Raw genomic sequence first — 26,520 nt, 5'->3', positions numbered from 1 at the left:
GTAACCATAAATTTGTTTTCTATGTCTGTGAGTCTGTTTCTGTTTTGTATATAGATTCATTTGTATAATTTTTTAGATTCCACATATAAGTGATATCAGATATTTGTCTTACTTCACTTAGTATGATAATCTCTAGGTCCATCCATGTTGCTGCAAATGGCATTATCTTTTTTATGGCTGAGTAATATTCTATTGTGAAATATATATATATATGTGCATATATGCCACATTATATAAATATGATATGTATACCACATCTTCTTTACCCATTCATCCGTCAGTGGACATTTAGGTTGCTTCCATGTCTTGGCTATTGTAAATAGTGCTGCTATGAACATTGGACTGCTATCTTTTTGAATCAGAGTTTTCATCTTTTCAGGATATATGCCCAGGAGTGGGATTGCTGGATCATATGGCAACTCTGTTTTTAGTTTTTTAAGGAACCTCCATACTGTTCTCCTTAGTGGCTGCACCAATTTACATTCTAACCAACAGTGTAGGAGGGTTCCCTTTTCTCCACACCCTCTCCAGCATTTATTATTTGTAGACTTTTTAATGATGGCCATTCTGACCAGTGTGATGTGATGCCTCATTGTGGTTTTGATTTGTTTTTCTCTGATAACTAGCAAAGTTGAGCATCTTCATATGCCTATCGGCCATTTGTACGTCTTCTGTGGAGAAATGTCTATTTAGGTCTTGTGCCATTTTTTGATTGGGTTGTTTGGTTTTTTGTTATTGAATTATATATTGAGTTTGTATATTTTGGAAATTAAGCCCTTGTTGGTTGCATCATTTGCAAATAGTTTCTCCCATAATGTAGGTTGTCTTTTCATTTTGCTGATGGTTTCCTTTGCTGTGCAAAAGCTTATAAGTTTGATTAGGTCTCATTTGTTTCTTTTTGTTTTTATTTTTATTGCCTTGGGAGACTGACCTAAGAAAACATTGGTATGATTTATGTCAGAAAATGTTTTGCCTATATTCTCTTCCAGGAATTTTATGGTGTCATGTCTTATATTTAAATCTTTAAGCCATTTTGAGTTTATTTTTGTCTATAATGTGAGGGAGTGTTCTAACTTCATTGATTTGCATGCAGCTGTCCAGCTTTCCCAACACCACTTGCTGAAGTGTTGCATTTTTTAAGATTCCATATAGAAGTGATGTCATACAGTGTTTCTCTATCTCTGTCTGACTTTTTTCACTTAGCATAATACCCTCCAAGTCCATCCATGTTGTTGCAAATGGCAAAATGTCATTCTTTTTTAGAGCTGAATAGTATTCATTACATATATACACACCACATCTTCTTTATCCATTCATCTGTTGGTGGTTACTTGCTGCTGTCACATTGGGTGTATACATCTTTTTGAATTAGTATTTTTTTGGATATATATCCAGGAGTGGAATTGCTGGGTCGTATGGTACTTCTATTTTTAGTTTTTTGAGAAACCTCCATACTGTTTTCCACAGTGGCTGCACCAATTTACATTCCCACCAAAAGTGTATGAGGGTTCCCTTTTCTTCACATCCTCACCAACATTCGTTATTTGTGTTCTTTTCGATGATAGCCATTCTGACAGGTGTGAAGTGATATCTCATTGTGGTTTTGATTTGCATTTCCTTAATAATTAGTGATGTTGAGTATCTTTTAATGTGCTTGGTGGCCATCTGCATTTCCTCTTTGGAAAAATGTCTATTCAGTTCTTCTGCCCATTCTTAAATCTGGAGAATCAGCTGCATTTTTGACAAGGATGCTAAGATAGTTCAATTGGGAAGAAGAATCTTTTCAATAAATGTTACTGGGATAACTAGATATTCACATGCAAAAGAATGAAATTGGATTCCTACCTCACAGAATACACAAAAATTAACTTAAAATGGATCATAGACATAAATGTAAGAGCTAAAAGCATAGCAATCTTAGAAGAAAGCATAAGAGTAAATCTCTATGACTTTGCATTAGGCAGTTATTTCTTAGATAAAATACCAAAAGCAACAAAAGAAAAAATAGTTAAGCTGTACTAAACCAAAATTTTAAACTTTTTTTCTGCAAATAATACTATTAAGAAAGCAAAAAACAACCCACAGAATCAGAGAAAATATTAACAAATCATGTATCTGATACAGGATTTGCATGCAGAATGTATTAAGAATTCTTGCAACTCAATCATAAAAAGATAAATAGCCCACTTTTCAAATGAGCACTGGATCTGAATAGACATTCCTCCAAAGAAGTTATACACATGGTCAATATGCACATGAAAAGGAAAATGTAAATCAAAACCACAATGAGATACCACTTTGTATCAGCTAGGATGGCTATAATAAAAAAGATAGATATCCGTAAGGGTCACTAATAAGAGGATGTGGGGAAATTGGAATACTCATACATAGCTGGTAGGAGTGTAAAATTAGCAGGTCCTTAAAAGTTTAAATATAAAGTTACCATATGACGTACCAAGTCTACTCCTAGGTATATACCCAAGAGAAATGAAAACAAATGTCCATACAAAAACTTATACATAAATATTCATAATAACATTATTCATAATAGCCAAAAAATGTAGAAACAACTCAAATGTCCATCAAATGAGTAGATAAAGAAAATGTGATACATACATACAATAACATATTATTCAGCCATATAAAGGAATTAAGTATTGATACATGCTATAAAATAGATACACCTTGAAAACATTATGAATTGTATAGTTTGTAAGTTATATTTCAGTGAAGCTAATTTGACAAAAATCAGCTTGGGTACTTTTATAAATCTTTATGCCTAGGCTGAACCTAGATCAATGAGATCACTCTCTTATGGTGGAACTCAAGCATCAGTATTTTTTAAAGCTCCCCAGGTGATGGCATTGTGTAGCCAAGGTTGAGAATCATTGCTCTAAAATTAGCTCTAATCTAAATGAGTTTCTGATTTAGGAAACTCCAGAAGAGTTCAGATCCGAGGTAAGAAGACTCTAGTAGATTTCCCAGTCTCACTACTCAAAGTGTGGTCTTCAGACCAGCAACATCAGTATCACTTGGGAACCTGTTAAAAATGTAGATTCCTGAGCTCCCCTCACCCCCGGGCTCTGTGAATCGGAATCTACAGTTTAATGAGATCCCCAAATGATCTAAATTTTGAGAAGCACTGTTCCAGGTCAGTGGTTCTCAGTCTTGGCTGAATGTTGAAATCATCTGGGAGTCCAAAAAAAATATTGACGCCTGGGTTCCACCCCCAGTGATGCTTCTGGTATGAGGTACAGCATCTGGATTTTAGAAGTTCCTCAGGTGATTCTAATGTGAGACAAAGAGAATAACTGATGTAAACATACTGTTTGGGGGACATTTAATGGTGAAAAGAAGAAAAGAGGTACAGGAGTGTGATCTTTTATATGATTATTAGAGACTACTCAAATTTAAGTGGCCAATGGTTTGTGAGTTCTGTTTTTTTTTTTAAGGACATTTTATTTATTTGTTTATTTGTTTATTTATTTATTTATTTATGGCTGCGTTGGGTCTTCATTGCTGTGCACGGGCTTTCTCTAGTTGCGGCCAGCGGGGGCTAATCTTTGTTGCGGTGCGCGGGCTTCTCATTGCGGTGGCTTCTCTTGTTGTGGAGCACGGGCGGGCAGGCTTCATTAGTTGCAGCACATGTGCTCAGTAGTTGAGCGCGCAGGCTCAGTAGTTGTGGCGCACGGGCTTAGTTGCCCCGCGGCGTGTGGGATCTTCCCAGACCAGGGCTTGAACCCGTGTCCCCTGCATTGACAGGCGGATTCTCAACCACTGTGCCACCAGGAAAGCCCCTGTGAGTTCTTAAGGGAAGACTGTTTTTAAACTGCACTGGAAAATATGTGGCTACTTACTGAATTTTCCTTTCTTTTAATATATATTTTAAAAAGTGTTTATTAAGCCAGTGGTAGATATTCCTTCCCAATAACCAGAGTACTACTGTCCCAGTATCGGTGTCCAGTTTCTCAGTTCTGGGGAAATTGAATTCCTACAGACGGTGGGAGCTGAGCTGAGTCAGGGGTGTTCTTCCTGGGTGTGTCATTTGGGCCTGAAGGGTTCCCCTCACCGACAATGGGCCTCGCCTTGTAATGACCAGTGCCTCTCTACCCATAACTGGTCTTTGCAGAATCACTTTAAATACTCTAAAGTATTCCCTAGGCAAAGCTATGAAGCTTGCAGAGCGGGCCTTTGCGATCTCTCATTTCATCCCGCACCCTCCCCATCCCTCCCACCAGCCTCATTCTGCACATGTTCTTCTCCAGGTGACTTGGGTCCACTTCTCTGTTCCAGCATCACTATACTGTGCCCTTGTCTCCACAGAAATTAGCCACGCGGAGTTGATGTGTGTAGTGTGTGTGCGCGTTTAAGTGCTTTAGTGAGTCTCTGCTAACTTGGTGCGTAACTGTTAAAGGAAACCCACAGTCTCTTCTCCTCCCTTCTTTCCTTCTCCCTCTTCTTCCTCCTCCTCATCTCCCTTTTCTCCCTCCCTCCTTTCTCCCTAACATCTCTCTCTCTTTCCTCTTATTCCCTCCATCTCAGGCACTGAGGCTCTGAACCCTTTACCAAAATGAAAAGAAGTGACTTAAGTGGTGAGACATGAGGACCCAGTGACCCTAAAACTATTACTGTTTTTGCTAAAGGCAAGCCTGATCTTAAACATACAGGGAAATTTCTACACTCCTGAGAGGGAAATTACATGATCAGTTATTATCAGTATGTGATAGCACATACGTGGGTAGCATGCAATTAAATTCCAAAAATCAACTAATGCATTTAAATACTGCATGTACCTTGTAGTTCTGGATAGTTTTCCTGTCTTTAAACTCCCAAACTCTGTAAAATATCTGAGTTTTCTCTTTGTTATACTTTTTAATGTCTTTATGGAAGCATAGAAATTTTCACAAGTTCTATACTTTAAAAAATCTTTTTCCTAATTACAATAATAATGCATGCTAGTTGTATAAAGCACTGTAGAAAATAAAAGTCTTTTGTAGTCTCACCCCACCCATTCCCCCATCCCAGCTAACAGTTTGGTGTATATTTTTCCATATTTCCATTATTACCATCTTCCCTTCCCATGGATATATGCCTCTTTTAAAAAAATTCACCTGGAGATATTTCTAAAATCCATCACTTTCCAAAGGACTAGTTCCAGGGAATTGGTACATGACCTTGTCTAGGGATTTTAATAACTTTTAACATTTTGATGTGGAGTAACCCAAGATTTTGATACTTTATTCAGTTCCCTTAAATGTACATTTGGTTTTCTTGATTTATTTAATAACTTGGAGTCCCTAGGGTGTTTGGTTATTGTTTTAATCACTTGTCTTCTATTGTATTTCCTTGGCATATATCTCCAACCACATCCTTGTCAAAATATTCTGATTCGTACATTTTAAAAAATAGCATCACAGCATACTTAGGAAGGTTGGTTGGCTTTTGTTTTTTTCATCATGATTTGCATCATGATGATTCTGCCTGTGATGATTTTTCCCAGCAAATAATTCATCACTGGGATTACTCACAACCTTTAGTGTTCAAAATTCATCTCATCTTATTAAGTTCCCTTATTTTGCAATATCTGTGGCTCTTCTGAATAATGAAAAAATGAAATAAATGAATAATATACAGATAAACTTTCTTTAAAAGTTATTAGAAAAATATGTGTTATTTAACCATGCCTAATACTTTGGGGGTATTCCAGTGAGCTCTGCTTTTAAAGATGAGAAATTTGGGGGTTCCTCCTTCTTTCTTGCCTTTTTTTTGGATTGAATGAATTTTGTTTTGTTCTTCCGTGGTCCAGAAAAGTCCTATCTTTGTTTTTAAGTTACCTTAAAATTTTAACATGCAAATTTTACTTAGCTAAATCTAAATTTAATGAACAGCTTTACCCTCTTCCAAACAATACAAGGACTTTAAAATGCTTTCATTCTGATTTCCCCTCCTGACTTACTTGCTATTTTTATCATCCAGATTTTATCTCTGTTTGCTTGTCTTTAACCCCACAAATTAGACACCATCATCATCATTCTGTTAAGATTTTCTCTCATTCACCATTTTCTTTGCTCATCATCCCTACCTGCATTGAGAGCTTCCAGGATCAAACCCTAGTTCCTGTCATTTTGGACCGGTTGACAGTCTCATGGTATACAGGTAGTTAGTTAAATGCCTCAGGAAGAAACTGAGGAGTCCAGGGAAACATTGCCCCCCCCATGGTGCTGCCCCCCAGCGTAGAGGCGTCCCTGCATATTTCCCTCTCACTCTCCAGTTAGTGGGTTTTATGGAATAGAGAGGAAAAAGGAAATCTTATAGAATTCTGAAGTTAAACATATTCACTTTAAAGGACTGTCACTTATTCTGAGATTGTATTCATCCTACCTTTTGTTGCTATTAAAATTACCTTTATTTTATGGTAATGGTAGTTGAAAGTTTTTTGGTTTTGTTTTTAATTCATGAATTTTGTTTTAACATTTCCTTACTTGGCAAATACAACGTTGCCAGTCACAATCCAGATTTTTTGAAAATTTATGGGTCCTTGAAATCCCAAGCCACTGCTGTAGACAACTAGCTGTGAGTTTGGGGTGTGGACATTGAACCACCTGAAAACATGTCCTCTTATTTTCAGGGGCCTTATTGGTTATTCCTATGTGGGCAAATCCTATGGTGTTAACAGTACTTTGCAACCTTTTATTGGATTATCAAGTAGTCCAACGATTGAAATTATATCTAACAACTTCTTCCATAAGGCTGAGTCTATACTAGCAAAATGACATGGGTGCCTCATGCACACCCGGCATACATCTAGTCATGTTTATGCTCCCAATTTTTAAAAAACACCCACTACCCATTGTTTGGCCAGTAACTTACTATGGGCCTTTCTCATTTGTAACATGAGGGCGTTGGACTAACTGATCTCCAAGTTCTTTTCAACAGTAATGTAGGTTGTGATTGTATTTGCACATACAATTTTTAAAAATCTTAAAGAAGTATAACTATTTCACATGTATTTGTATTACATACAAGTTTCACGTTGTAAATTTAGACATGGAAGACATTCGTTTTTCTCATGCAGGCTAGTATTTAAAAGGCATGTTGCATCTGTGATATGGACGCTGCCATCTTGGCAGATGCTCTTTCTTCATTTCCCTGTGAGTGTTCAGCATGAAGTCTACACTGGATGACTTGAGTTCTCATTTCACTACTGTAACGAATGGTCATGTTTAAGTACAGCCAGATTATTTATTGCAAAGGGTCACAGGACTCATTTTTTTAATTGTCACGTGCTTGACCTTGAAGTTGTTATGTAAACGTTCAGTCATTGTGACAATGTAGACAAGTGATGACTACTTGAAGATGCACAACCACACATTTTGGAGGCCTCTGAATTCATGACCAAGTTGTTAACTGGCAGGTTTGTCATTTCCTGTAAATACGAGGAAAGGAAGTATTAAAATCATTGATACCCATTTGAGAGAGGAAATTAACATTTTCTAAAAAATTCTTTTCTAGTGAAGGAAGCCCGTCCCCCAGAATGGAGCTGCTGCACAATATCGATCCAAACTTTGTAGATGTTTCACCATGTGAGTACCTTGTTTATTGCTACTAATTTAAATACTGTTGGCTCACAAAGACAGTTTTATTATCTAGTGTCTCTCTAGCCTAATTCTCTTTCTCCACTTGAGTTTGCTATAAAGGTACACAGTTCTCCATGGCACCTGTTGTACCAATCTCACTGTGGCTTTGGTGCCACAAAGGGTGAATGCTGCTTAATGGCTTACATGACCTTATAAGCCATTTCCCTCTCCATGACTCAGTTTTCCCATCTATAAAAGGAGAACCCATGGGATCTCCGAGCCTCCTTCTAACTGTAAATGTCATGCTGTTGTTGCCCTGTTCTTACCTGAGAGTGTCAGAGCCTCCTTCTAGAAAACTCAAGGTCAAATAAGCCATCACATCATCTGATCAGGCTGGTCAGGTGCTGCCCAGACCTGCTGGGTCTCCTAAACCCATGATTTCCCTGGCAAGGCTGCAGTTTAGCTTGATTCTGCCTTCTGCCTAAATTAACCCATAGGGAACCCTATTAATTCCTGCAGGGAAAGAGGCCATGTGGTGCTTTCACATCCCCACAGGTTGTAATAGTCCTGTATAAATACCATGCTAGTGGCCCTGATGCCCCTACGTCATGAGTTTGGGCCTGGAAAACCTTAACTATTAGGCCCTTTGCCCAGGTTCCATCATAAGGCCTCATCGTGAGACTGTCTGCAGAAAACAGTGCTCTATACTCCCTTCATTCACTTGGGTGCTCACATCCCCTCATTTTAGACATACTGCTACCCCATCATTCAGGCTCTCCTTACTCTTTTGTCCTCTCCAATCTGTGTTACAACCTGCCTTAAGATTCCCCCTTCTGGAGAATGACCCCCAGTAATTCTGAGTGTGTCTTCAGGCATCTGGGGTCCAGCTCACCTCGCCAGCCTCACTCCAGGCCCTCCTTGCCATCTTCTTGCCCTACTAGACACCTGCCATTTCCAAGCATGCAGATCGTCATACTTATGTCTTGAACATGCTTTTCCCTATGCCTGAAACACCTTTCCCTGCCTCTCCACAATTTTTCCTCATCCCTTAAAACCCAGCGCTATTGTCCCACCTCTGTGAATGCTTTCCAGAAGCCCTGGAAGAAGCAGTACTCCTTCCTCTGTGCACCCCTTCGTATGTATCTCTGTATAGTGTTCACCAAATTCTCCTGTATGTGCCTGCATTTCCCACTAAGCCGAGAGCTCCTGGATATCAGGGTCTATGTCATATTTATCTTTACATCCTCATAAGTTAACACAAACACCCGGCACTTGGTAGGTACTCAGTGACGATTACTTAATGACTGAATGGACAGTTGGAGGAGAGGTGAAATGGAATAAAGACCACCTAGAATCACTAGACCTGGAAAGGAAAGTGCCCTGAGATAGGTAAGAATGGCTACAGGATGGAGAAATTTCTATTTTTATTGGAGTAAAGAGACGTCAGTGAGAGAGGCAAGGGTAGTAATATGTCCGATATGGTAGCCACGAGCCCTGTGTGACTACTGAGCACTTGAAATATGGCTAATTGTGGATCAAGATGTGCTGTGAGTATGCACACATCTGATTTTGAAGACTGAGTATGAAAAATATAAGGCATATATACATTTATGACTTGTTGAAGTGGCAGTACTTTGGATATATTGAGTTTAAATATATTGATCGCAATTTCATCTGTTTCCTTTTCCTTTTTTAATGTGCTTAATAGAAAATTTAAAATCACATGTGTAATTTGCCTTGCATGTCTATTGGTCTAGAAGAATTGTTCTAGAAAATGCTTGGAAATGATTTGATCAGCTGTGTGAGAGGATCACACACCTATGATTAGTTACTGTGTAGCTACGTCAATCGTTTAAACTTTTCTCTGCCCCAGCACACCTAGGGATGTGACACATTGCAGTCTGTAACCGGCTCACTGGAGAAGTGATTGCTAACCAGGAGCCAGTCATATCAGAATCCCTCAGGGTGGCCAGAAGGGAGGCAGGAACGGTTTTTACAGCTTCTGAGTAATTTAATGCACTGCAAAGCCCAGGATAACCTCCAGGGATGTGCTGAATATGCTGCCCACATTACAGTGGTTTTAAGCTGTCCTCATCCACTAAGTTCCATCTACAAGTGAAAAGCCTTAAGCCCCCTTCACTCACTAAGCTGCATTTTGTCATGGCATCAGAAATGGGAGCTTGAGAACTATACGCCCTTGTGACCCGACCGTAGTGCTGCTTGCCGCGGGCTTCTTAGCATAACCTGCTGTGATTTTTGCGTCCCCTCAAGTGCCTCTAGCAAAGTAATAGCACAAGCAGAAAGTTTCACCAGTGTAAGAACTGGGGCATGGAAATCAGAAGAGAGAACTGTCTTAGCCTTGCCCCTCATAGATTGTAAGGTCTTGAGCAAGTCCCTTCACTTTTCTTCAACTTAGTTTCCCACATGTTAATTGCTGGACGTACTGAGACCCTTTGCTGCTGTCACAAATTCAGAGACACTTTCTGGCTGCCTGCTCCTCCTTCCCCCCTCCTAGGAGTCCACTCCAGGCCTTCCTGTTGGCCTTCCCTGCCAGCCTGGGGACTCTTGCTCTAACCCTGCATGTAATGAGGGACATTGTCAGGCCCTGCCATTGACAAAGAGCCACATTCGCTGTTGGTTCACAAAAACAGCGTGTCCCCTACTGTGTGTACCTGCGGGTGGCAAGGTGCCGCCTCCTCCTTATGCGTGGGCAGTGCCTGGGACCTTTTCTGCCCGGTTTTCATATCCATTTCACACCACTGTGTGGCAGAATTAGGAAAAAGGGTAGTTATCTTTGGGGTCCTGGGCCTGCAGAGGATGGTGATACAAGCCCAGTTCCTTCTCTGGGCAATTAGTTTGTGGGGGAAAAATTAAATCCAGCTATAAGAAAATATGTATTTATAGGACAGCCAAGTCTGCATGTTATATTCACAGAAGATGTTTTATGACTATGTTCTAGAGGCTGTTGTGGAATAAAATCAGAAAGCAGCCAATCTAGGGTATCAATGAAGGATTGACAATTGAGTCTGTGTTATCACAGAAACATTTCTTTGGTTTCTAACTCCAGCACTTCCCAGATGATGTGTACTTACTTACAGGAGAAGAGAGTAATATTCCACCTCCACCCTCCCCAAAGCCACTTTGTCACTTCCTCATCTGTGAGGCGAAGACTGAATTAAGTGACCTCTAAGGTCCCTTCTAGCTTCAGCATTCTGTGGGTTTCTGTATACACAGGACCTCAAGGGAGCAAGCTGCTTCCTCGCTTTCTCCTTTTTCACCCTGCTGGAAAAGGTGCACGCGTTAATAAGCAGTGGTGTAGCCAAAGACGTGGCTGTAAATAGATGAATACACGTGATAATGTTAGAAACATTATAAGCACTAGAGTAATGTGAATATTATATGATTTTGCTGTTACTACATCCTGCCCACCTTTCTGATCCCCGTTCTAAAACATCACTGCATCATTCCAGTTTTTCACCTGCACTGTCTCCTTTAGCTGGTCTTGTTGGCAGTGGTGGACCAATGTCTCCTCCTGTCATGAATTAGAGGAATCGATGTTAGACTTTTCCCAGGGAAGCCCTCCCTTCCGTGTAGGACCAGCTCCCTCAAAATCTGGCCTCTTGGGTTTTAACATCTATACCACCTCCCTCTTATTCTAAGAGTAGAGGGCACCCCCAGAGGCCCTTCCTACTTGTGGAGTTAGGGTTTTTTCATGGCCACATACTCTTGGTAGGTTGTGGCTTGGGTACTAATAGTAAAAATATTTCCAAAAAAGACTAGTGTACACACACGCACACATACACAAACACACCCCAGAAGTCATAGGATCTCCCATAGACCAGGAGATTCTACAATAAAGCATAAAGATGTCTCGAAGAACCATAGATCCTACCCACTGGAATGGCTACAGGCAGGAAGGAATGGAGGAAGGAAAATAACAACTATTGATGAGGATGTGGAGAAACTGGAACCCTTGTGCACTGCCAGTGGGAATGTAAAATGGTATAGCTGCTATGGAAACAGTATAGCAATTCCTCAAAAAATTAAAAATAGAACTACCGTATGTTTCAGCAATTCCATACCTGGATATATACCCCCAAAGAACTGAAACCAGGGACTTGAACAGCACTATTCACAATAGCCAAAAGGTGGAAGCCACCCAAATGTCCATTGACAGAGGAGTGGATAAACAAAATGTGTGACATACATACAATGGAATATTATTATTCAGCCTTAAAAAGAAAGGAAATTCTAACATATGCTGCAACATGGTTAAAACTTGAGGACAGTATGGTAAATGAAATAAGCCAGTCACAAAAAGACAAATACTGTATGATTTCACTTACAGGAGGTACGTAGAATAGTCAATTCAGAGACAAAAAGTAACATGGTGGTTTCTAGGGATTAGGTGGAGAGGGGAATGGGAGTTGCTGCTTTTTAGTGGGTATAGAGTTTCAGTTTTACAAGATGAAAAGAGTCCTGGAGATGGATGGTGGTGATAGTAGCACAACAATGTGAATGCACTTAATGCCGCTGAACTATGGTGGTTAAGATGGTAAATTTCCTGTTATGTATATTTTACCACAATTTTAAATATTAACAGTAAAATGTAAAACCCCAAAAAAGCATAGAAACTCCATGAAGACAGGATCTATACCCTTTTCATTTACTGCCACATTCCCAGTGCATAGCACAAGGCCTACCATCATACTAAGTTCTCAATAAGTATTTGTTAATGATGAACAGATCAACAGGTTAAAGTCTCTGTTTTATTGTCTCTTAGCCTTGAACCTAAAAGTGCCTCCAGATGGCAATTCACACTCTCCTCTTAAACCCTGAACTCCCGTCCTACCTTTCGTGCCTAAAACAAAAATAACACTCACAAGCTACTTTTTATTTTAATTAACATTATCACATACAGATATTTGGAACGATTTATTCAGCATATAAATGCCCACCCTCACCCTTCCCCTAACTGAAAATATCAGATGATGTGGCATTTTCCCTGCCCTCTTCATTCCTTTCCCCGAGACCTCCTTGATGGACAAATACATATTGACAAAGCCCCTGCCCCAGTCTCAGCTCAGCCTGACTTCCCCTCTGAGTTGAGGGCGCTGCTTCTTCCTGTTCTTTGTGCTCTGTTCCCATCCCTGCCTTCCTGGAAGGCTCCCTTTCATTGTTGCATTGGTCACGGGCTCTCTCAGTGCCCCCAAATCTGGCTCTACTTTTATCTCCCCAGCTGCCAGCCCCTATGGCCAGTGTCACACGTGTGGGCTGTAATTGCTTTCCTGTGTGCTTTGAGGAAACTTTTTATTCATCTTCAGAGGCTTTGTTCTCAGGTGACCTTGCATGGACATGTTCTCACATAGTATCTTTTTCTTCCCTCCTTCCTTTCTAAGATCCTAAGATTCATTCTCCCCCTGTGGACCACACACCCGCCGCATTTCTTTAAAGTGTTCCTTTCTAGCAGGCTGACCTGACTCAGTGTCTTCAGCAGTACAGAGTGGGCCGTGGAGGAAACCTGTGCGGGAGCCTGAGGGAAGGGGACGGTACCGCTGAAGCTGATTTAATGGGAAAGCCTGAAAACATCCAAAGTGGTGGGGAGCAGCTGTGATCCCAGGTTAGGCTCCGAGGTCCCACAGGTGTGAATTCCGCTCAACCTGGTTCTGAGGCACTCCAGCTCCAAGCTCTTGGCTCCCCTCGGTTCTAGTCAGCCTGCCTCAAACCAGGAGGAGAAATGATTTCAAAGGCATTAGTTTGCCTTAGAGAAAATATATATACTCATCCTACAGGCCCCAAGCTTGACCTGGGCTGTTCTCAGGTAAAGATGCTACCACCTCCATCTGTGAGCGCAACTCACCTTGGAAGTCAGACGTGGCATTCTGTGAATCGTCAGAATTCTCACGTCCGTCCAGTTGTGTAACGTGTACATAGATACCCTACACACATGCACACGTAGAAAGCACTTAGACTCTGCTGGCAGAAGCTTGATTTGAAATGAAGGGCCCTGACAGATGTTAGCATTTTCCACACCAAAGGCCAAGTCTTCAAAGTGATACTGTACAGTGTTGTTACTATTTCATTGAAAGGGCCTCTTCTCTTTAAAGGTTATAATGGGATGTTATTTCTGCTCGTGATTACAGGGTGAAAGAACAGTCTTCGCTCCCTCCCCTCTCTCACGCATGCATTTTCTGTGGCGAAATTGCCAGATCCGTACTCGAGATCCAAGAGTCATCCAGGTTTTCATGCTTGGCGCTGCTCCATGTTTCCTCCTAAAAGCAAAGTCAAATCCATTCCCTGACGTTAGGTTGCCATTTCTGAGATGATTCATTCAGGAGGTACTGCCTGCCCAAGACGTGCTAGGTACAGTTGTACGTACTGGAAATCACGTAGGCTTTAGGTTTTGTTGGAAGAGAACACAGACAGAGCCCCTCACTTCCCTGCTTGATGGCCGTCAGTGGTTGCCAACTGCCTACAGCCACAGGCAGACTCCTTAGCCTGCCTTTTACAACCTCTGTCTTTCCGCCGAAGGAACCCCTCAGCACCATTGCAATGCCCTCCGCCATCTTCCTTTGCTTCTCTGACTCTTCTCGGGGGCTCAGGTCACATCCCTACTGCTCCATGAAGCCCTGCCTGATCCCTCCAAACTAGAGTCCCTTGAGTTTCTCCGGATCATCCTGAGACACTGAGCTCTTGCTTCTTCATACTGTAGTTATTTATATTCATGTGTATATTATATTCAAGGAGGGCAAGGTTTCATCAGTATAGCTCTCTCGATGCCTTATGTATAGGAGATTTAGACATACTGCAAGAATGCGTGCTAATAAACTAGTCATTTAAGTTCGTTATCGTCCACTCATTTAATTAGAATAACTCTAGCAAGAACAATAACCTTATACAGTATTTTCAAAGCATGTTCATTTCTTTCTGGGCATATTTGAGAAGTCGCCACACAGGACAACTTTCTGTCTTTCAGCCTGAAATGAGATGTTGAGCACAATGATAGAAGTCAGGTGGGGTACATGAGGCCCAGCAGCCGTCAGTGAGATTGCCCTCATTCCAGCCGCGAGAAGGCACGTTGGCAGTCAGTTCATCCACCCGCTTTGCAATCCAGATGGAGAAACTGAGGCACCAGGTCACAAACAACTAAGAGATAACAGACCTGGAACTCGGGGCTCTCCAGGTCCAGGCCTCACATATAAGATATGATCTACTGACTTCAGGGGTCTCTTTGCTTTCTGTTCTACACTGGTTTTGATGGAAAAGTATAATCATCTCACTCAAATAACAGCATGTTGATGGAGGATTATACATTTAAATGAGGCTGGGAAAACAGATCTCCTTGTGGCACTAACCTTGCTATTTCACATGTAACCTGACACTGTGGATGACGGCAGCTTCTCTTTGTAAAGCTAGTTATGGAAACCCAGTTGGTGCCTTGTAGTAATTACTTTTGAGGATGGTGGTGGGATGAGGGAGCAGGGTGTGGGGACAGGGCAGTGTAGCCTAATGGAACATACAGAGTTCCGTGGTGTCAGAAAGACCTGAATTTGAATTCCAGCTTTGATTTATTTCCTGTGAGCCGGTGGATAAGTTCTTTGAGTTATCTGTTTCATCACCTATAAATTGGAGACAGTTATAGCTATCACCTGTAAATATGTCCAAACAATAACTAAGAGCCTATATATCCTGGCTGTTGGATTGGAGGTGCAGTGTCTGCACTTTTTTTTTTTTAAATGGGGACAGGTGTCACTCTTCATGGTGCTGCTGTGGGGTTTTTTTAAATTTATTTTATTTATTTATTTTTGGGTGTGTTGGGTCTTCGTTTCTGTGCGAGGGCTTTCTCTAGTTGTGGCAAGTGGGGGCCACTCTTCATTGCGGTGCGCGGGCCTCTCACTGTCACGGCCTCTCTTGTTGCGGAGCACAGGCTCCAGATGCGCAGGCTCAGTAGTTGTGGCTCACGGGCCCATCCGCTCCGCGGCATGTGGGATCCTCCCAGACCAGGGCTCGAACCCGTGTCCCCTGCATTGGCAGGCAGACTCTCAACCACTGCGCCACCAGGGAAGCCCTGCACTTTTTATGTTATGTATTTCTGCAGTTTTATTTTTTAGTAATGAGCATGCATTACTTCCATAATCGGGAATAAAGCCATAAAGATTTATTCCTAAAAACCAGCTTAGAGGGTTCTTATGAGATTGTAATATCTAGAAGGTTGCTGGGTTCTTAGTGAGTGGAGGTATGGGCCATACCAGAGTTCTTGGTCCCTATGCCCACCTGTCCTGGGTCAGAGAAGCTAGCATGTGACAGCATTTGTCCTCAGCTATTAACCCTGATACCCTGACTGCCTGAGTTCCATTCTTTCTCTCTGTCAAATATAGGAGCTCATTTTACAGCTTGTCACAAAGTTAGCAGAATTTTGTGTCTTCTCTAGCTGCCAATATTCTTCTGTAGCAGCTCGTCAAATTTTCCTTGGTCTGGGTTGGTACATACCCTCAATCCCAGAGCCTAAATACAGATAACTTTTCTCCTTTTTAATTTTCAAAGCCTTTTATTCTGCCTCCTTCACTTTGGGGAGTACTAAATGTGTTTGGAAATGTGGCCTTTTTGATGCCGAAGGTGGTCCCACAAGCCTCGTTTCCCATCCGCCCCACTTCACCCAGTGCATCTCAAGTAACATACATCAAACCTTCGCTGTTAACACTTGGTGCTGGCGTACTGGCTTTCGTCCTGAGAAAATAAATAAACCAAACCAAACCCACAGCACTTTCAAAACACTAATTAATCCTCACCACAGGCCTAGACTACACAGAAATGGCAAATCCCACTGCCCCTATTTTATGTTTGGAGAAATCAGGGTAAGCACCTTTTTTAAGGCTTCTCAGGGCCAGATAACAGAAACTGACTTGAAAGGCTTGGGCTGGGCCTACCTCTGGGAGAAGGGCATCTGGCCATGTGGTTACTTGCCCGAAACCCCATTTACACATCAGCTTTTATTTCTTCCCCCAGGGTTACGATGATGCCAAATCCTCTCATTTCCAACTGACCGCTGATTTATTTGGTTACTTTTCTTTAATTCTGGTAGAGCTTAGAAATTTTAGCAATGGCTTCCAAGAGTAGCCTGACAATCCTAGTTTATTAGAAGGTCTATGCTGATTTTGATACTCAACACAGAAATAGACTACTGTCCAAATAGTCCCTTTCAGATCCAGCCCCTGTGCCCCCTCCACCCTCCACACTGGAACCTTCTTTGTACCCAGGTCTCTTCAAGATTTGGGGATGTCCAGATTGTCTCCTTTCTCTCCCAGTCTAGACCAGACGTCTTCCTACCTCAATTCCCCAGTCTTATAGCCTGTAAGGGTAAAGATATATACCGTTCTTGAAATTGTCAACTGTAAAATTCTGGAAAAACATAAAACCTCACTAAATTTTATGGGACAAATCCAGTGGAATTAAAGTGTATTAAGTCCACTTTCTAAATGTTGACTAATCTGGTCAGATTTTTTTACGGGCTTTAGGGTGCTTATGTATAAGGCTGAAATGAAACTTGTAAAAACATTTCTGAGAAGTACACTGCAGAAAGCTGAGGACATGGTCTGCCTTAAGTAACCCATAATGTAAGATGTTAGTAATCAGGCATTTATAGAATAAAATCTGCTACCACTGGCAGCAAATACCTAGAGAATAAATACATGGTCCTTGCTTCGGAAGAGCCTTTTGAATCAGAGGAAAAATATATATGCCCATGAAATGGTATTAACACAATTATAAAATAAAGTAGCAACAAATGATAAGTGATAATAAATCAAATACATAGGCATAAGGAGAAATGAAGAAATAATGAGAGGCATTTGGGGTGATTAAGGTAGACTTCCTCAGAAAGTATAGTTGTAAATTTATTATTTCAACAACTTTGGTTTTATCTTTCTTGATTTTAATGTGAATGAAGGAAAATAATAGTTAACATTGTATTAATTTTCTATTGGTGCTGGACCAAATCACCATAAACTTAACGACTTAAACCAACAGAAATTTATCTAGGTTAAAATATGGATCTCACTGGACAAAAATCCAGGGTGTCAGCAGGGCAGCGTTCCTTTCCAGAGGCTCTAAGGGACAATCCATTTCCTTGCCTTTCCCAGCCTCGAGAGGCTGCCTGCCTTGCTGGGCACGCAGCCTCCTTCTTCCATCTTCTCCTTCTTCCATCTTCTCCTTCTTCCATCTTCAAAGCCAGCAGTGAAGAGTTGAGTCCTTCTCAGAGCACATCACTCCAGCCTTGCTTCCATCATCACATCTCCTCCTCTGACCTCTTCCATCCATCTCTTCCACTTAACAACTCTTGTGCTCACATTAGTCCCAGCTGGATAATCCAGCATACTCTCCCTATTTTAAGGTCAGCTGATTAGCAACCTTAACTCCATCTGGAGTATGAATTCCCCTTTGCCATCTAACCTCACATATTCACAGGTTCTGGTCACTTGCTTACAGGTGATATCTTTGGGGGACCATTATTTTGTCTACCACAGATAACTACCCTGTTGCACTAGACTTGAAAAATACAAAGAGTGCTTTTTTTTTTTTTTATAATATTTAACACTATACTTTTTTTTTAATTATTTAATTATGTATTTATTTATGGCTGTGTTGGATCTTCGTTTCTGTGCAAGGGCTTTCTCTAGTTGCGGCAAGCGGGGGCCACTCTTCATCGCGGTGCGCGGGCCTCTCACTATCGCGGCCTCTCTTGTTGCGGAGCACAGGCTCCAGACGCGCAGGCTCAGCAATTGTGGCTCACAGGCCCAGTTGCTCCGCGGCACGTGGGATCCTCCCAGACCAGGGCTCGAACCTGTGTCCCCCGCACTTGCAGGCAGACTCTCAACCACTGCGCCACCAGGGAAGCCCACAAAGAGTGCTTATAATCGATTTGAAGAGAAGAACAAAAACATACAAAAAGTTAAAAGAGAATCAAATACAGTTGAAGTCAACCGTGGTAGAGATGTTACCAGTTCTGCCTGATTAACTGCCAGATCATTGCCCTAAAGTCTGATAGAGAGCTGCTGTGCAAGGCTAGTTCGTGAACGGAAGGGAGCCTTGCTCTGAACATGGTTGTAAGATTTCCTGAGGTGGAGATCAATCCCAAGACGAAGAAGTGTGTCAGTAAAAGGGTGTGTGAGTAAAATTGTTCTGGGGGCAAAGGGAAGGCAGGAAAGAAGAGATGCGAAAGATAAATAAGGATAGGTTGTTAGACAAAGGAGATTAGCCTTGATCCTGTTTGCAGTGGGAAGCTCCCTGTTTGTTTTTTACACAAATAATACATGGGAGGGTTTTTGTTTAGAAATTTTGAAAAATATAGAAATGCTCAGGGATAAATGTAAAAATCACTCTAATTCCACTATCCTGCCACCCCAAAGTAACCATTGTTAATATTAATGTTTGGTGTGCTTTTCTATTCTCTCTCACTCTCCCCTCCACACCCTCACTCACAGACTGACATACACATACGCACCCATTCTTACAGAATGCAGATCACCTGATATATTATTGCATTACCTAATTTTTTTTTTTTTACTTTTTTAATATGATCATTTTATTTATTTTTTTAACATCTTTATTGGAGTATAATTGCTTTACAATGGTGTGTTAGTTTCTGCTTTATAACAAAGTGAATCAGTTATACATATACAGATATCTCCATATCTCTTCCCTCTTGCGTCTCCCTCCCTCCCACCCTCCCTATCCCACCCCTCTAGGTGGTCACAAAGCACCAAGCTTATCTCTCTGTGCTATGCGGCTGCTTCCCACTAGCTATCTATTTTACATTTGGTAGTGTATATATATCCATGCCACTCTCTCACTTTGTCCCAGCTTACCCTTCCCCCTCCCCACGTCCTCAAGTTCATTCTCTGCTAGGTCTGCATCTTTATTCCCATCCTGCCCCTAGGTTCTTCATGACCTTTTTTTTTTTTTTTTTTTAGATTCCATATATATGTGTTAGCATATGATATTTGTTTTTCTCTTTCTGACTTACCTCACTCTGTATGACAGACTCTAGGTCCATCCACCTCACTACAAATAACTCAGTTTCATTTCTTTTTATGGCTGAGTAATATTCCATTGTATATATGTGCCACATCTTCTTTATCCATTCATCTGTCGATGGGCACTTAAGTTGCTTCCATGTCCTGGCTATTGTAAATAGAGCTGCAATGAACATTGTGGTACATGACTCTTTTTGAATTACGGTTTTCTCAGGGTATATGCCCAGTAGTGGGATTGCTGGACCATATGGTAGTTCTATTTTTAGTTTTTTAAGGAACCTCCATACTGTTCTCCGTAGTGGCTGTATCAATTTACATTTCCACCAACAGTGCAAGAGGGTTCCCTTTTCTCCACACCCTCTCCAGCATTTATTGTTTGTAGATTTTTTAATGATGGCCATTCTGACTGGTGTGAGGTGATACGTCATTGTAGTTTTGATTTGCATTTCTCTCATGATTAGTGATGTTGAGCATTCTTTCATGTGTTTGTTGGCAATCTGTATATCTTCTTTGGAGAAATGTCTATTTAGATCTCCTGCCCATTTTTGGATTGGGTTGTTTGTTTTTTTGACATTGAGCTGCTTGTAAATTTTGGAGATTAATCCTTTGTCAGTTGCTTCATTTGCAAATATTTTCTCCCATTCTGAGGGTTGTCTTATCGTCTTGTTTATGGTTTCCTTTGCTGTGCAAAAGCTTTTAAGTTTTATTAGGTCCCATTTGTTTATTTTTGTTTTTATTTCCATTACTCTAGAAGGTGAATCAAAAAAGATCTTGCTGTGATTTATGTCAAAGAGTGTTCTTCCTATGTTTTCCTCTAAGAATTTTATAGTGTCCAGTCTTACATTTAGGTCTCTAATCCATTTTGAGTTTATTTTTGTGTATGGTGTTAGGGAGTGTTCTAATTTCATTCTTTTACATGTAGCTGTCCAGTTTTCCCAGCACCACTTATTGAAGAGGCTGTCTTTTCTCCACTGTATATCCTTGCCTCCTGTGTCATAGATTAGTTGACCATAGGTGTGTGGGTTTATCTCTGGGCTTTCTATCCTGTTCCATTGATCTATATTTCTGTTTTTGTGCCAATACCATATTGTCTTGATAACTGTAGCTTTGTAGTATGGTCTGAAGTCAGGGAGTCTGATTCCTCCAGCTCCATTTTTATCCCTCAAGACTGCTATGGCTATTCAGGGTCTTTTGTGTCTCCATACAAATGTTAAGTTTTTTTTTTTCTAGTTCTGTAAAAAATGCCATTGGTAATTTGATAGGGATTGCATTGAATCTGTAGATTGCTTTGGGTGGTTTAGTCATTTTCACAATATTGATTCTTCCAATCCAAGAACCTGGTATGTCTCTCCATCTGTTTGTATCATCTTTAATTTCTTTCAGCAGTGTCTTATAGTTTTCTGCATACAGGTCTTTTGTCTCCCTAGGTAGGTTTATTCCTAGGTATATTATTCTTTTTCTTGCAGTGGTAAATGGGAGTGTTTTCTCAATTTCTCTTTCAGATTTTTCATCTTTTGTGTATAGGAATGCAAGAGATTTCTGTGCATTTATTTTGTATCCTGCAGCTTTACCAAATTCATTGATTAGCTCTAGTAGTTTTCTGGTGGCATCTTTAGGATTCTCTATGTATAGTATCATGTCATCTGCAAACAGTGATAGTTTTACTTCTTCTTTTCCAATTTGTATTCCTTTTATTTCTTTTTCTTCTCTGATTGCCGTGGCTAGGACTTCCAAAACTATGTTGAATAATAGTGGCGAGAGTGGACATCCTTGTCTTGTTCCTGATCTTTGAGGAAATGCTTTCAGTTTTTCACCATTGAGAATGATGTTTGCTGTGGATTTGTCGTATATGGCCTTTATTATGTTGAGGTAGGTTCCCTCTATGCCCACTTTCTGGAGAGTTTTTATCATAAATGGGTGTTGAATTTTGTCAAAAGCTTTTTCTGGATCTACTGAGATGATCATATGCTTTTTCTTCTTCAATGTGTTAACATGGTGTATCACATTGATTGACTTGCGAAGAATCCTTGCATCCCTGGGATAAATCCCACTTGATCATGGTGTATGATCCTTTTAATGTGTTGTTGGATTCTGTTTGCTAGTATTTTGTTGAGGATTTTTGCATCTATATTCATCAGTGATATTGGTCTGTAATTTTCTTTTTTTGTAGTATGTTTGTCTGGTTTTGGTATCAGGGTGATGGTGGCCTCATAGAATGAGTTTGGGAGTGTTCCTTCCTCTGCAATTTTTTGGAAGAGTTTGAGAAGGATAGGTGTTAGCTCTTCTCTAAATGTTTGATAGAATTCACCTGTGAAGCCATCTGGTCCTGGACTTTTGTTTGCTGGAAGATTTTTAATCACAGTTTCAATTTCATTCCTTGTGATTGGTCTGTTCATATTTTCTGCTTCTTCCTGGTTCAGTCTTGGAAGGTTATACCTTTCTAAGAATTTGTCCCTTTCTTCCAGGTTGTCCATTTTATTGGCATAGAGTTGCTTGTAGTAGTCTATTAGGATGGTTTGTATTTCTGCAGTGTCTGTTGTAACTTCTCCTTTTTCACTTCTAATTTTATTGATTTGAGTCCTCTCCCTCTTTTTCTTGATGAGTCTGGCTAAAGGCTTATCAATTTTGTTTATCTTCTCAAAGAACCAGCTTTTAGTTTTATTGATCTTTGCTATTGTTTTCTTTGTTTCTATTTCATTTATTTCTGCTCTGATCTGTATGATTTCTTTCCTTCTGCTAACTTTGGGTTTTGTTTGTTCTTCTTTCTCTAGTTCCTTTAGGTGTAAGGTTAGATTGTTTGAGATTTTTCTTGTTTCTTGAGGTAGGATTGTATTGCTATAAACTTCCCTCTTAGAACTGCTTTTGCCACGTCCCATAGGTTTTGGATCATCGTGTTTTCATTTTAATTTGTCTTTAGGTATTTTTTGATTTCCTCTTTGATTTCTTCAGTGATCTCTTGGTTGTTTAGTAACGTATTGTTTAGCCTCCATGTGTTTATGTTTTTTACATTTTTTTCCCTGTAATTGATTTCTAATGTCATAACGTTGTGGTCAGAAAAGATGCTTGATATGATTTCAATTTTCTTAAATTTACTGAGGTTTGATTTGTGACCCAAGATGTGATCTATCCTGGAGGATGTTCCATGTGCACTTCAGGAGAAAGTGAAATCTGCTGTTTTTGGATGGAATGTCCTATAAATATCAATTAAATCTGTCTGATCTATTGTGTCATATAAAGCTTGTGTTTCCTTATTAATTTTCTGTTTGGATGATCTGCCCATTGGTGTAAGTGAGGTGTTAAAGTCCCCCACTATTATTGCATTACTGTCGATTTCCTCTTTTATAGCTGTTAGCCATTGGCTTATGTATTGAGATGCTCCTATGTTGGGTGCATATATATTTATAATTGTTATATCTTCTTTTTGGATTGATCCCTTAAAAATTATGTAGTGTCCTTCCTTGTCTCTTGTAACATTCTTTATTTTAAAGTCTATTTTATCTGATATGAGTATTGCTACTCCAGCTTTCTTTTGATTTCCATTTGTATGGAATATCTTTTTCCATCCGCTCACTTTCAGTCTGTATGTGTCCCTAGGTCTGAAGTGGGTCTCTTGTAGACAGCATATATATGGGTCTTGTTTTTGTATCCATTCAGCAAACCTGTGTCTTTTGGTTGGAGCATTTAATCCATTCACGTTTAAGGTAATTATCAATATGTATGTTCCTATTACCATTTTCTTAATTGTTATGGGTTTGTTTTTGTAGGACCTTTTGTTCTCTAGTGTTTCCCACTTAGAGAAGTTCCTTTAGCATTTGTTGTAGAGCTGGTTTGTGGTGCTGAATTCTCTTAGCTTTTGCTTGTCTGTAAAGCCTTTGATTTCTCCATCCAATCTAAATGAGATCCTTGCCGGGTAGAGTAATCTTGGCTGTAGGTTCTTCCCTTTCATCATTTTAAATATATCATGCCACTCCTTTCTGGCTTGTAGAGTTTCTGCTGAGAAATCAGCTGTTAACCTTATGGGAGTTCCCTTGTATGTTATTTGTCATTTTTCCCTTGTTGCTGTCAATAATTTTTCTTTGTCTTTAATTTTTGCCAATTTGATTACTATGTGTCTCAGCATGTTTCTCCTTGGGTTTTTCCTGCCTGGGACTCTCTGAGCTTCCTGAACTTGGGTGGCTATTTCCTTTCCCATGTTAGGGAAATTTTTGGCTATAATCCCTTCAGATACTTTCTTGGGTCCTTTCTCTCTCTCTTCTCCTTCTGGGACCCCTATAATGCAAATGTTGGTGCGTTTAATGTTGTCCCAGAGGTCTCTTAGGCTGTCTTCATTTCTTTTCATTCTTTTTTCTTTATTCTGTTCCGCAGCAGTGAATTCCACCATTCTGTCTTCTAGGTCACTTATCCATTCTTCTGCGTCAGTTATTCTGCTATTGATTCCTTCTAGTGTATTTTTCATTTCAGTTACTGTATTATTCATCTCTGTTTGTTTGTTCTTTAATTCTTCTAGGTGTTTGTTCTTTAATTCTTCTAGGTCTTTGTTAAACATTTCTTGCATCTTCTCGATCTTTGCCTCCATTCTTTTTTCGAGGTCCTGGATCATCTTCACTCTCATTATTCTGCATTCTTTTTCCGGAAAGTTGCCTATCTCCACTTCATTTAGTTGTTTTTCTGGGGTTTTATCTTGTTCCTTCGTCTGGTACATAGCACTCTGCCTTTTCATCTTGTCTGTCTTTCTGTGAATGTGGTTTTTGTTCCACAGGCTGCAGGACTGTAGTTCTTCTTGCTTCTGCTGTCTGCCCTCTGGTGGATGAGGCTATCTAAGAGGCTTGTGCAAGTTTCCTGATGGGAAGGACTGGTGGTGGGCAGAGCTGGCTGTTGCTCTGGTGGGCAAAGCTCAGTAAAACTTTAATCTGCTTGTCTGCTGATCTGTGGGGCTGGGTTCCCTCCTTGTTGGTTGCTTGGCGTGAGGCGACCCAACACTGGAGCCTACCTGGCTCTTTGGTGGGGCTAATGGCGGACTCTGGGAGGGCTCACACCAAGGAGTACTTCCCAGAACTTCTGCTGCCAGTGTCCTGGTCCCCACGGTGAGCCACAGCCACCCCCACCTGTGCAGGAGACCCTCCAACACTAGCAGGTAGGTCTGGTTCAGTCTCCTGTGGGGTCACTGCTCCTTCCCCTGGGTCCCGATGCTCACACTACTTTGTGTGTGCCCTCCAAGAGTGGAGTCTCTGTTTTCCCCAGTCCTGTCAAAGTCCTGCAGTTAAATCCCACTAGCCTTCAAAGTCTGATTCTCTAGGAATTCCTCCTCCCGTTGCCAGACCCCCAGGTTGGGAAGCCTGACGTGGGGCTCAGAACCTTCACTCCAATTGGTGGACTTCTGTGGTGTAAGTGTTCTCCAATTTGTGTGTTACCCACCCAAGCAGTTATGGGGTTTGATTTTATTGTGATTGTGCCCCTCCTACCGTCTCACTGTGGCTTCTCCTTTGTCTTTGGATGTGGGGTATCTTTTCTGGTGAGTTCCAGTGTCTTCCTGTTGATGATGGTTCAGCAGTTAGTTGTGATTCCAGTGTTCTCGCGAGAGGGAGTAAGCGCATGTCCTTTTACTCCGCCATCTTGAACCAATCTCCTATGTTCACTCTTTTAGTAACTTTCAAGTATACAATACAGTATTGTTATCTATATTCACCATGCTATACTTTAGGTCCCCAGAACTTCTGAATCCTATAATTGGAAGTTTGTACCTTTCAACCACCATTCCCATTTCTCCTACTTGGTTGGAAGCAGCAGTCCTCACCTTATAATTTTCAAAGTTAATTTCTTTTTTTTTTTAATTTTATTTATTTATTGTAATTTTATTTATTTGTTTTTTGGGTGTGTTGGGTCTTCGTTGCTGCGTGCAGGCTTTCTCTAGTTGAGGCTAGCAGGAGATACTCTTGGTTGCAGTGGGCAGGTTTCTCATTGCAGTGGCTTTTCTCGTTGTGGAGCACAGGCTCTAGGCATGGGGGTTCAGTAGTTGCAGCACACGGGCTCAGTAGTTGTGGCACGTAGGTTCAGTAGTTGTGGCTCACGAGCTTCGTTGCTCTGCGGCATGTGGGATCTTCCCGGACCAGGGCTAGAACCCATGTCCCCTGCATTGGCAGGCGGATTCTTAACCATTGCACCACCAGGGAAGTCCCAATGTTAATTTCTTAACATATCACCAATGCATTTGAATTTTTTTCTTTTAAAAATAAGCTTATATAGGTTGTTTTGCTGTTTTTGGAGGGAGGGTCTATTGAGATTTCTAGTTCACCATACTGCCAGAAATGAACATTTACTATGAGACATCAGTTAGAGAACTATTTTTTTTTATTCAGTTAATATTTTCAGCATCGTGTGTTGAATTATTCATTCTTGTTCACTGTCTTAGTTTTGGTTCACAAAAAAGTAGAACGTGAGACAAAGACTTGCATGTAGTCAGTTTACTTGGGAAGTGATCCCAGGGTGTAGGAGTGAAGAACAAATTTAATTTTATGTAACTTACTTATAGATTTCAGTGTTTGCTTCCTTTTACTATAACTAATTTTATCTTAAGATAGAATTTTCGTTTTGATCCTTTTTTTCATTGGTTTAGGTACATCTTTGAATTATCTTCTTTCCATAGAAATTTCATGGGTGGTGTGCTTTCTGAGGCCTTGAATATTTGAGAATCTTTCTGTTACTTTCACGCATAATGACAACTTTGTTGGGTAAATAATCCCAAGGTCACAATTTTTCCCTTCACAATTCTGTAGACATTGCTTATGGTCTCTGACGTTTATTATTACAGAAAAGTAACCTTAGTACACCCTGATAGCCTTGCTTTGCAGGTATCCAGTTTTTCTCCCTCTGCCTAGATAATTATAGTGTTTTGTCTTTGGTACTGATAGTTA

General features: G+C 40.6%; 1 protein-coding gene across 1 annotated transcript in view; it reads left to right on the top strand.

Annotated features, from left to right (window-relative positions):
• Positions 1 to 26,520, top strand: part of ARSB (arylsulfatase B) — a 177,461-nt gene that overhangs the window by 99,607 nt on the left and 51,334 nt on the right. The window contains exon 6 of the mRNA XM_059916626.1: positions 7,513 to 7,583. Coding sequence (XP_059772609.1) covers positions 7,513 to 7,583 — 71 coding nt within the window. The remainder of the gene's footprint in view (positions 1 to 7,512; positions 7,584 to 26,520) is intronic.

Source organism: Balaenoptera ricei, chromosome 3 (assembly GCF_028023285.1).
Source record: "Balaenoptera ricei isolate mBalRic1 chromosome 3, mBalRic1.hap2, whole genome shotgun sequence".
NCBI lineage: Eukaryota > Metazoa > Chordata > Mammalia > Artiodactyla > Balaenopteridae > Balaenoptera > Balaenoptera ricei.
Note: the sequence above shows the minus strand (reverse complement) of the source record. Positions and strands in the feature narration are given on the sequence as shown.